Source organism: Maylandia zebra, linkage group LG17, assembly GCF_041146795.1.
Source record: "Maylandia zebra isolate NMK-2024a linkage group LG17, Mzebra_GT3a, whole genome shotgun sequence".
Classification (NCBI taxonomy): domain Eukaryota; kingdom Metazoa; phylum Chordata; class Actinopteri; order Cichliformes; family Cichlidae; genus Maylandia; species Maylandia zebra.
In genome coordinates this window covers 8,557,629-8,570,299 of record NC_135183.1, presented here as the reverse complement: position 1 = coordinate 8,570,299, position 12,671 = coordinate 8,557,629, and the positions used below count along the sequence as shown (strand labels likewise).

The 12,671-nt window shown below is 38.7% G+C and overlaps 1 protein-coding gene across 2 annotated transcripts in view; it reads right to left on the bottom strand.

Moving 5' to 3' along the window:
- Nucleotides 1-12,671, bottom strand: part of LOC101467313 (contactin-associated protein-like 4) — a 106,456-nt gene that overhangs the window by 15,139 nt on the left and 78,646 nt on the right. For both annotated transcript variants that reach the window (XM_004562100.3, XM_076875849.1), the window contains exons 15-18: nucleotides 11,959-12,086; nucleotides 11,160-11,330; nucleotides 9,094-9,312; nucleotides 835-1,074 (exon numbers count right to left, since the gene is read on the bottom strand). In XM_004562100.3, coding sequence (XP_004562157.3) covers nucleotides 835-1,074; nucleotides 9,094-9,312; nucleotides 11,160-11,330; nucleotides 11,959-12,086 — 758 coding nt within the window. The remainder of the gene's footprint in view (nucleotides 1-834; nucleotides 1,075-9,093; nucleotides 9,313-11,159; nucleotides 11,331-11,958; nucleotides 12,087-12,671) is intronic.

Sequence of the window (12,671 nt, the reverse complement as noted above, 5' to 3'; positions counted from 1 at the left end):
ACAATAAAGTGATACAGTGTTTACTGAGCTCATAAATCAAGTGATCCATAGCCAGAGATGGGCAGTAACGTGTGTAATCCGATTACTTTTTTTGAGTAACGAGTAAAGTAAGGGATTACTATTCCAAAAACGGTAATTAGATTACTGTTACTTTCCCGTAAGCACGCTGCGTTACTGCGGTACTAAAACCGTGATTTTCTTGCGAGAGTGTCTCATGACAATGACATTTATTTGAAAGACTGAGTGTAAACACAAAAAATATTTTATTTTATGTGCTGGAATGTGCAGAAAATAGGTTTAAATGTTAAACAAATTTCTTCCAGTCAGTGAATGTTGCATATAATTTAATTTTTGCTTGATGCATAAAGTTAAAAGATTAAAACTAATAAAACAAGTTTTAAAAAGAGACTTTTCCATTTGATTACATTTTGTATGATGGATTATGCAGAAAAAGCAGAATTGGGCTGAAGGATCTATCACTTTATCACCTATTCAGGTTGTAAATCGTGTTTTTAAAAAGTAACTAAGTAACTAAGTAATTAATTACTTTTGAAAATAAGTAATCAGTAAAGTAACGGGATTACTTTTTGGGGGAAGTAATCAGTAATTAGTTACTTATTACTTTTCTCAAGTAACTTGACCAACACTGTCCATAGCACAATTTTCTCACAGGCGTACATGCAAATAAAAATGAAAGAAGGCAGGTTTGCCATTAGGTTTTCAGGCCAAGAAGTCTTTTATAAACAGTCTGTACAAAGAACATCAATGAATTGAGTCTATGGATCTGTGTAATCAGTGGCAGAAAGTCTCCACTGTCAGTGTGAGTGTCTGTACCTTTGTGGCAGAAGGCTCCAGTGTAGGCCGACTGTCCACAGTCGCAGGAGAAACCGTTGGCTTTTTCCTCACAGCGACCCTCGTTCTGGCACAGCGAGCCATAGCTGCTGCAGTGGCCTGGGCATCCAGGTAGGACTCCAGGCGTGATCTTAGCTCTCTTCTCCAGGTCCAGAGTGACGCCATTCAGCTGCAGAGAGCGGATACAGCCCAAAAAGCCTTTCTGTCTGGATGCAGTGCCTCCTGCCAGGAAAGAAATAACACTTGATACACCATTGCTCTTTTTCTGCCTACTCAGACTCAAACCTCTTAATGTAAGTTCTATGCAGTACAGACTAGTTCCTATAGACTGCAGATCTATAGTTTTTCATACTTCTCAGCAGTAAATTATGATTGACAGCCATAAGTTGCCACTGTGGCACAAGACCATGTCTGCACTGCAGGGCAGACACAGTCACACAGCCTAAAACTGGTCCTCGCTGTTGGACTAACTACTTGGCTGTTGAGCCATCTGGTGTGCGCGGACGAATCCCTGCTTCCTTTCATTTTCCTATTAACATTCGAATATAGGCAGTTCACACAGGGTCTGGGCAAAATTACAGTTCCAAGCTGGCTGCATCCATTCCTGACAGTTATTATTGTTTTCATAGACGGTTATTGGCAGGGTATTATTGTCACAGTCAATGTTCAGCCAAAGCGGCTTGTCATTCCACAAAATCGATAACCTCTGTGTGGCTCTGACTTCCTTCTGCAACAAAAGTTATAAAACGCCTACACATTATGAGCACACATGGCAGGAAAATTAATTAACGTCTTTTAACATGTTCTGTGAAGATAAGCTTGACTACAAAGAATGAAATACAGAGAAAGGAAAGCTCCTGCTCAATGATGATTTAAAAAGCCAAATCTACACCATGATTCTATAAAGTACTGGTTGTGACTGTTAAGAAAGGAAGAGATCACAGTGCACAAAAAGAACAAGGACGGGGTCCTGAGGGGTGCCACCTCTGACCAAGGGAAGAAACAAAGGACACACGCTGCCAGAGGAAGAAGTCCTGTAGGAGTGAAAGGAAAAGCCTTGCATGACAATATGAATTTCAGCCATTTAAGCAGTTTTACTTTCCCACTTTATGGTGAATAATCCAGATCCCTGTTTTAACTCCAGTGCAACAACAAGCTCAGAGTGGTCTTTTTAGGTCATTCGTACATGCTTGTAAGTGCAAAGGGGCTGACTGAAGTGAATTATAAATCAGATGAAATGACGTGACTAATAATTTCACTCTCATCCAATCACCGGTCTCCTCACTGTACAGCTGAGACAATCACAGGTTTCAACAGCTCAACAACTGAGAGGTTGCTTCTGGAGAAATTATACAATGCTTAACAAATGTATTAGACTATCTGTGAAGAACAAGGAAACACAAATAATTGAGAAATCTGTCAAAAGAAAACTTGTTTAAAACTAAAAATTTATTTATTTTTTTAATTGAAAAATTGAATTGCAGGTTCCAATCTGAGCCTGGAAGTCGAAAATTAATCAAGGACTAAAACTAATTGTTCTGTTTATTAATGCAAGTTAATAACTGCAATTTGGCAACTTTATCAGAAGATAATAACATATTTCCTCTGTCTCTTTTCTTTCACGAATGACAACAATGGTTATATTGTAGCATTAAAAATAATAATTTTGATTAAAGAGCTTGCACACAGTACTGCTGTTAAAAGAATAGTAAGAACAGTGAACTACAATGCTTAGTATTCAATGCTGCAATGCTTAATGCTTTGGAACGGCACTGCTAAAATCAGAGGCTGAGTATTTTTCCACCTTTGTGTCCTACTGCCTTTGAATGGCTGCAGACATTTAATAAATGGAGGGGAAAGTTTTTAATGTAGCACAAAACGCATTGCAGGCTGATTTTTACCAAGTGTGCTTCCTGATCGAAGCAGCCTATGATGGTTTGCCTAGTCCTGCAAATTTTCACTCTTGGGGGAAAGAGCAACACGCCTTGGGTACAATGTTTGGGTGGAGGATTCAAACCCATCTTCAGCAGCTGCCCAAAGAAAGGATGCTCCCGGTGGTAGCACATTCAGGTGCACAAAGCAGATGCTGAGATAGCAACCTCAGCAGTCAGTTACAGCAACAAACATAATCCCAAGAAGACCAGCTCTTTGATCAAGGCTGAAGAGAAGCGCCTCGCAGCTAAAAGCACAGACAGACTTTCCCATCTTGGAAGAAGATTGGCAGATGGAGCGAAAGACCCTGGGGCATACTGCCATATCAACACTCCGCTAGAATACTGGCTGTGAGCTGACTGAAGCGAGCTGCTGAGGCTTTGTAAGATGGTCATTTTGCAGAGTTTTGACCTAATTCAGCATAGCTGGGCATGTGAAAAAAACAGCCTGATAATATATATACTGTAGCTGCGGAAAAGAAAAAAATCTACTGATTTCCTGAAGTTTCTGCTTTACACAATAAATGCATATCCATTTTCTGGTGCTTATCCTTGTCATGTTTGAGGGGGGGCTGAAGTCTATCCCAGCTACCATAGGGCGAGAGGCAGGATACACGCTGGACAGGTCGCCAGTCTGTCGCAGGGCTAATGCAAAGAGACAGACAACCATCACATCTTTGGGAAATGTAGATTCACGTCTTTGGACTGTGGTAGGAAGCGGGAGCACCCAGACACAGGGAGAGCATGCAAACTTCACACAGAAAGGCCTCAGCCAGGTGGTGGAATCACAATCAGGGCCTTCTTAAGGTCCTGAGCATTAAGAGGATTTATCTACTTCATCCAGTTGTCCACCTGCACTTGGTGCCAAACTCTGCACATTTCATGTTGTCTGGTTGCTGCACACGTTGGTTTTACTATATGTGGAAATATTATTATATGGAACACAAAAAAAAGTGTGCACAGTGTAACCACAGTGAATTTTAAATGGAATGGCAGGAAGTAAGGGGGACTGATCATTTTTACCCTGGTGATTTTTTAGGCATCCATCTATAAGGGACTGTGTCATGCCAGAGTACCCACACAGACACGGGGAGAACATATAAACTCCACGCAGAAAGGCCCATGCCAGATGGTGGATTTGAAGTTTCCTCTGCTTGGTTTAACAGCATTTGGGAATTTTTTTTTAAAAAAGACATGGGGGGCTCATAATTATGTTCTCATCTGTATAATTCAGACACAGAAATATTTCGAGCTTTAAGTCCTGTGAATTTACTGATTATCTGCCATATAAATACAAAGCTGCCTTCCTCTGTAAAGCCTTAAAAGAATCAACCAGAAAACAAAAAAACTATTACACAACCATGACCAACAGGGTTATGAACACTTCATTATCAAGCTACAGAGATTTAATAGCCCCATACTCCTTCACCGAAGCAGTATGCACCATTAAAGTCAGATGTGCCGTGTACCAGTACGCTCACCTATGATTTATTAAAGCATTGATTAATGTAGCTACATCCTAGGCCAAGTAACAATAATGCAAAACATAACCCATAGTGACATCCTGCTTAATTTTGCTGAATTGTATTGTTCATAAACTGCAAGCGTAAAAACAAGGAAATATTAAGGTTTATTTATTTAAACCAGCAAACATAATTTCTTATTAAGTTACACAATTTTATATATTACAAATGAGATCCATTATTCATAGTAATACAGATGTCTTTGCAGTACTGTGAATTATGATTCCACAGAGGGCGTGTTGTGAACACTGGATTAACAATAAAGCTGCAGAAAGAGCGCAAAGGCACCCAAACACTGACGTTTTACTGAAAACAGAGTCAAGACAGACAAAAACACCTTCTTAAAAAGTATTGTCCTTCAAAATCCTTTTAATCACATTTCTGTTCAAACAAATGAGTCCCCGTGTGTTGCCGGTGAATCCCGCCCAAGTAAAGAAAACGACTGATGTTCGTTTCTTTTTTAGCTGTTCAGAGCGGATTATCAGCTTAACACTACCAGCAACTCAATTCCCACTTCGATCTCTCTGCAGCCTCTCAGTCTCATCACACTTTGTTCAATGGTTTTGTTTCTCTTCAAAAAATGTAATACCTACAAAAATAAATGAACCAATGTTATTTGAACAAAGCCAAAGCCTTACAGTACAAGACTGATTTTCAAGCACAGTTCAGATAGATTAATGTGTAGGCATCTGGATGTGTTTGGAACAGAAGTGGTGAATTTAAGAGGAAAATGGTGGAAAAATGTATGCAACATCTCCTAAAAATGACCAAAAGCTATTGATTTAATAAAAGAAAGCTCAGTCAGTTTAAACTGTAATGTTAAAGAGGCAATATTACATTTTTTAAAAGAGTAAGTGTCGCTCATACAGTTAGGTTTATCTCCTCTAAAGGATAAAGCTGCTTCTTACAAATCTCATGAAAAGAAAAAACGGTAATAAGTATACGCATGTAGCCAAAGTCTGACATCGCTCGTTCCCCTGTGCTGCTGAGCTCTGCTAATGCCTCAAAATACACAGAGCTGCATTGTCACACCAGGCGACATGCTCCTTCATTGAACACAAGTGATTTATTTTGATTCAGTCCCACAAACACTCCCCTGGTAGTATAAACACTCACTAGAAGACCAAATGACAGCGTCAATGTTTCCTGTTGTTTTGGTAATGTTCGTTAAAAACAACATCACATAGCTTCATTTGCCATTTGAATTTACATGTAACTTTAAAAGTGTGACCCATTTTCATTTGTGTTTCAGTGGAAACTAACCGACGTTTGGTTACACGGCCACAGAGTGGGTAATGATGAAAGTCAGACAATACATCTGTTTGGTTTTGGTTTCTTCTCAGGATTTATTCGGATTTAACATTTAGGTCCCATGGGTCACCTACCAGTTGCCTCTGGCTGTCCCAAGAGCGAGGCTGAAGAACAGGGAAGGTATTTTCAATGAAAGCCCCCAAACTTTGCGTCTGTATATGAGGTACAGAACAGCAGTCTGCGATAACTGACTATGAGTCTTTCACTTCCCTGTGGAGGAATTTTGGCTCACTCTTCTTTGCAGAATTGTTTTTAATTCAGCCTCATTGGAGTGTTTTCCAGCATCAGCGGCCTGTTTAAAGTCTGTTTAAAGTGTTTACATTCATGCCAAAGCATCTTAATTGGATTTTAGTCCAAACTTTGACTAGGGTTTCAAAACCTTCATTCTTATTAGCCATTCAGAGGTGGACTTGCTGTTATATTTCAGATCATAACAGCACATAACCTGAGTGTGCTTAAGCGTCAGGGGATGAACTGATAGTCAAACATTTTCCATCAGGATTCATAATTTAATCAATTAGGACAAGTTGTCCAGGCCCTGAAGAAGCAAAGCAGCCCTAGACACTGGGCTAGTGTCTAGAGCTAGCTTGTTAGTGGGCTAGTGTCTAGAGCTAGCTTGTTAGTGGGCTAGTGTCTAGGGCTAGCTTAGTGTATACTAGGCAGAGTAATTGTATACTTTGTTATACAATGTTTGATTGTTGCTATGATGTTCTTTTTATCAAACGCTGTACTAGTTTTACGGCAGATGTAACAAGACACAAATCTTTTCTGTTGTCAGTCCACAGAGTATTTTCCCCAAAGTCTTGGAGATCAAGATGTTTTTTGAATTTTTGGATTCTTGTTGGTCAGCAGATGTTTTTGCCTCGGAACTCTCCCATGGATGCCATTTTTGTTCATTCTGTTTCTTACTGTTTCTTTAGATTGCAGCACAGTGTGTTGCTTTCTGAGATCTTCAGTTTGTCGGACAGCTTTCAGCAGGTCTGGCAGTAATCAGGCATGGGTGGAGATAGTGAAGTTGAACTCACAACCCTGTATCCCCATACCATGGCTTTTAACTCACTAGGGCTATGGCAGTTGCTTTATTCCTTTAAACTTAACTAGTCAGTATTACTGCACAGGTTTCCATTTTGGCTCTTTGTTTGCATTTACTTTCCATGTAACACTGCTTTTGTCAGTGATGTCTAAAACATCTTCAGCTGTCTAACAGATGTGGTGAACTTAAACTCTGGGAATAATAATGATATATCTCAATTATTGGAGCCACAGCTCAGAAAAAATATAAGAGAAAAAGTGAAAAAGTGAAAACAGGAAATGATTGAAATTTCAGAGACTTCACACTCTTTTGCAGAAGGCTGTATCTTTTAGGTATTTCACCAGTCTCTTTTGGTATCCAATTTCCTGCACTGATGCATCATAGAGGTGTCTGTAGAAGCCAACCTCCTCACAGACTTCTATCTCCAGGTTACAAAAATGTCATTTCTTTTGTGCTTGTAAAACTCTTACACCTAGTATTATTGATCTTCTACAGTATTATAGATAAATTGTTTCAAATAAGCCAGGCTCATGGAATTTTTGTAAGTGGTCTTGATCAATAGAATAGACTATCTGAAGGGTTCCAAAGTTTTTCTTTGTATATTGGTTGCTTTTTCACACATTCTCAGTCCAGTCCTCGCTTATGACCATTTTCACATCAATATTCTTTCAGTTTGTCTTTTGTTTAGCCACTTACCACTGAGTCATGACTTAATCAACCATAAAAAATGCAACTAACAGAAAGAATGAGTAAGTGTCGTCTCTACATATAACAGGCAACTTAGCAAAGAACCAATTTTAAATTAAATTAAATTAGAGACTTTGTTACTTTATTTACTACATTTCAGCCAGTGGTGTTTGAGATTTTGTCAAAATTGATAAAAGCAGTGTGGGACCTCATGACAATGAACAGAAGAAAAAGCAGCCAACATCTAAAGACAAGCTTTGAAGACAATTACAAGAAAGTTTGTCTAGGGTAGTTCAGACTATGCTGATGAATAAAAGTGGTCGTACCAAATACTGAGTTTCAAGCTCATTAGAAATGTAGTAATTTTGGTGTATTTACTATATTTCTAGGTATTTTTTGCAAATTTTAATAACTGGCTGCACTTACTTCCCATTTTCCTAGCAGAATGCACAGTTGGTTTGTGATGGTTATAATCACACACACACCAAATATTACACTTTTTTATCACACACAAATGGACATTACTTATCCAGAGTAATTACTGTTTAGAAAAACTGAATTCAGCACGTCCTGCATACAGTATAGCAGAATTCTTTCTTGGTAAAGTCAAAATCATCAGCTCTTCTAATCACTCCTCACCACTTTCCAAATACCTAAACACCAACTGGATTGGACTCTAACAGTAAGGTTTGCTCTTATTTTACATACACTATGCAGATAATCAGTCGACCACCTCCAACAGGTGTCCATGTGGGACTTGTGTGGTTGGGTAGAAACTGCAAGAATTAAATAAATTCTGTTTTTATCAGGTTGTCTTTGCATGTGGGCACATTTGCATGCGTGTTTGTACATATCCAATTCTGTGTAACACTGTGTAAAATATAAATAAAAAAACAGAATGATGGTTTGCAAATGGTTTGCAAATCTCATTAACCCATATTTTATTCAAAACATAACACAGAAAACATTTTAAACAAATGTTTAAAGTGAAAAACATAATTTTAAGAAAAATCCCATTTGAGGTCATTTTGAATTTGATGGCAGCATCCTCTTTTAAATTCAGCCTGAGGAGACCAGCTCCTGGAATTGTGGGAAAGGAACAGTGTCATCCCATATGGAAAAGATATATATAAATCTTATAAAGTTTGTATCTGTCTTGTGTGAAACTTGTATGAAAAGCATATAAGAGTGAAAACAGATATAAGATCCCTTGAAAGATTATATAATGAAACTTGTATGTTTTGGATACTTACTAAAACAATATATGAAAGTAATGAGAAAGTGGCCACTTTCATGAGTAATCACATATAAGTTTTTACTATTTCTTTTCCATATGGGATGTTTTTGTCTGATATTGTATTCTAGCAGCTAACAGTTGTGACTACTTCTCAACAACATCTGTAGTACAACTTTACAGCGTGAGCCATTATTCTGAAGTTGTTCCATCTGCCCACCTTTGCTGCTGAGAAATTCTGCCTCTCTAAGTTGCTTTTCTTAAATCTCCACTCCTGTTGCTGAGCTATTGTCAGCTGTTTCTTTTTAGTTTAACTTGCCCTTCTGGCCTTTTGAGACTTTTGAGATGCGTTGTTGCCATCAAATTAAAATCGAGACAATATTTTTTCTTAACAAAGTGGCTAATCTTGATAACCTTAAATTAACCCTGACTTATTTTAATCTAAAAATCCCATGTTCTCACTTTAAATGTTCCTCAGGTTTCTCAAACTTTTTGAAAAAAAAGTCAACTTTTGCTCCTCACCTATAAATAACTGGCTGTTTAGCTGAAGATGCATGAGTCCATCAGTGGGAGCTTCGTGGGTGGCGGCGGGGAAATTATCGACACGCAGCGATGCTTCCTTCACATTTCGCTCAGCTTGCACTCTGTGCCATCGGCTGTCATTCAACGGGAGGCTTGTCTTCACTCGTACATCCAGTGGCCCATTCCCCACATCGAAGGAGAAGACAACCTCCGTAGAAGCTGAAGAGGATTATTCACAGATAAAAAGATCATATAAAAGCCTTAAAAACAAACATTAGGTGAAGAAGCCTTCACATCAGCAGACCACATCTGATTCATGGAAATCTTGATTGAAAATGATCAAAGGGGTGCTTATTTTCACTGCAAACCACGATACTCCAAAGAATCAGTCCATAATCACACTGTGTCCAAAGCTGATGACACTCTTGAAGTTAAGGCTTAAGAAGTTAAGAGGTTTATCATTGATCATTTATTTATGGATGACAAAAACTGCACAAAATGTAGAGCCAGTGTATGATAAGTGCCAGTGCCAGACCATGCTTCATTTCCGGTCTGATACGCCCTTACTGTCATCTTCTCATTGTTGGCTGTCCAGTAGAGGCAAAGCTGGTAGTAGTTGGAGCGGGAGGATGAAGCTCTGGCTTAAATCAGTATAAAGCACATGATAGTGTACGTATATTCAAATCTAAAGCTAATGTAGATCAGATGGTGCCAGAGTCGTCTGATATTGCTGTAGCTGGAAAAATGAACTGAAGAGCACATGCATGCTATGTTTTTTTTAAATTAAATTATAGCCAAATCAAATAATTACACTAATTTCAAACTGTATTAGTTAAGCATGTGGGCAGAGTAGAATGACTGCAAGGAGTCAGATTCTTGCTTTGTATTCAAAAAGAGGAAAGAAAGAAAAATCCAAACACAGTTGAGAAAACAAGCTTTGACTTGCAAGAAAGCTCTTTTTTCACTCATGTTTTTCTATTAGCAGCTAAAGTGTATCAGACTCTTTTGTGGCTTTTTTCAGTGATATTTTTAATAGACTTCTTTCTCCCTGCAGTCTGGCTGCAGAATGCGCCGTCTTTCAGCAAACCCATTAGTCAGTCATGTTCGTCCATCATCATATGTTGGCAGAAGTGTGAAGTGACTTCCTCCCACCGGCCCATCTGTTGGCAGCATGGACAGACAGCTGGACGCAGATCTGAGATGATTTAGAGACCAGCCAAGGGCAGGAAAAAAAGACTCACATCTGTTTGTTCCTGTGTGTGTCTGTGTGTGGGAAATTGCATGTGTGCTGAGACTGTTACAACCAAGCCTAATTTGAAATCAAAAGTAATGATAATTCTAATGTTCAGTAATACATTTCTAGGCTCACTGGGAATCACTCTGTAATCGAATTTTAATTTTCAGATTTTTTTTATTCAGTTGGGTGGAAAAATATTGCAATTACAGGCCAATTAGTTGGAACTTCCTGATATATACGAACAGATATTTTTTAGCCAGCTCTTGTACTGTAATAGGCTTTTGAGGAACTGCTGCTGTGATTTTTGTTATTTGCCTTGACTGGACTGTCAACTGCAAGAAGATCAACAAAAACATGGGACAATGTAATCATCATAATTGGCAGCCTGTAGTTTGCATGCGGCTACTGACTTCTATGCACATGTTTGCTCTATAAAGAGCTGAGCAGTGGTACGACCTGAAAACCTTTGACACAAACTGGAAAATACAGGAGACTGTCGCAATCTTCTTGCAACCAATTTAAGGAGGATTCAAGTCGACTTATTTTCCCTAGCGAGTTGCAGTTGCCAGGGAGTCACTCAGCAGTCTGTAGGCATCTGTGGCTAGAGGCTGAAGTTAGCAGTGTCTGAACAAATAAAAACATTCGTAAACACTGAGAAACTCTTCCCCTCTGCCAAGTTAACGTGAAACAAACTGCACAGTTAATCTCAAAATAGAAGCAGAAATGCAATAATCCCTCTTATAAACTGTCATTATCAGTTATTTAGAATAAATCAAGAAAGCATTGAGCATTCGATAACAATTATCCAGGACATTAAGTTCTCACTTACAGCTGAGTTCTATCCTGATAAAGTCCTTGATGCCCAAATTCTCCAGGAAAACCCCAGAGGACGATGTCGTTTTAAACAGGAAAGAGATGTCTGCATTCAACTCTCCCTGAAAGGTTGGGAAGTGAAGGTAGGATGTTTCCTTATCAAAAAATGCAGCATTCCAGAAGTTCTCTGCAAAGAAAAAGAAAATCACTTCTTAAATGTGTCATACCATATCTTTATGTTTGCTCATAAAAAAGGGATGTAAAACTTTCTTATAAAAACTTGATATATCACTTTGGAACAAAGCTTATTAAAAGAAAACTCATTATGATGGCTATATAATGAAAATCGCATGGTAAACAAATGAACCAACTGTTCAGCTAATTAACTAAGAATAAAGGCATAACTCCAGCTATGCTATCTCATTTAGGCTGATTTATCAGTAAGCCATTTATTTATGTAGTCATTAAACTAAGTGGTAAAATTAGAAGCAATTAACACAAGGTAAAATCTATCACTTACATTAGTTTGTTATATATCTTTGTGTTAGTTGTTATTAAAGAGTAAAAATAAAGTCATATTTTAGCTACTAATTAGCTTGTGCAGACTCTTTTCCCATTAACAAGTTAAATGGTGGGTGATTGGATACACTAATTACTTGAATTCTCTTCACTCTGTGGTTGAATAAAACCTACTTCTTGAGTACTCCATCAAAACATCATCAATATGTATGATATTCACATGGAGAGAACTGAGGTCTCAATATTTAACATCATCCCCCATTGTGCTAAACCATAACCAATTTAAATGGATTTACTGTCTCCATGACAACGTAGCGGTCCGACCCTATAGGCAGCCTCTGACCCAGGCCGATGGATGTCTCCCAGCACCAGAGACCTTACTGGGAGGGTCTCCTTATGGGTAAGCAGGCCTGAGTCCTCAGTCCTGAGGTACAAGAGGGGACAGAGGAGGAGGGTTGCATAAAAGGCAAAGAAATGCAAGAAAGAATAGGAAGAGAGTGTGGAAGGTGAGAAAGCATTGGTATTAGAAAGCTGAATAATCATGCATGCAAAGCAAAGGTAAAACTTGTCACCATTAAAACTCAAACAAAACTGTGTCTGAAAAAATAGGACAGGCCGTATTTAGATTAGTAACTCCTCATTTCTCGACTGCGCTTGTCTGCTCTCAGAGGCTCACTGGTGAATGTTGAGAAAAGCTGACACAACATGTCTGAAACAATGTCTTGTGAAAACCGTCTCTGAACGAACGCAGGTCGAGTGATTAATCTGTAAATTCACCACACGAGCTCGGCTCTGTGGCCCTTCAAATTCCAGCAGTCTGCTTTGTTGCTGTGAAATGTAGTCAAAAAATAAATCTGGGACTTTAGGCAGCATCCAGCGCCCGTGTATCTGATGGGATATTGATGGCAGGAGAAGAGTCTATAAAAATAGAGTTCCCCAGTACAGATTTAGGCTAAGAGATAATAGAATGAAGGACCTTTGGCTATGCAGGCACCAACAGGATTGGTTA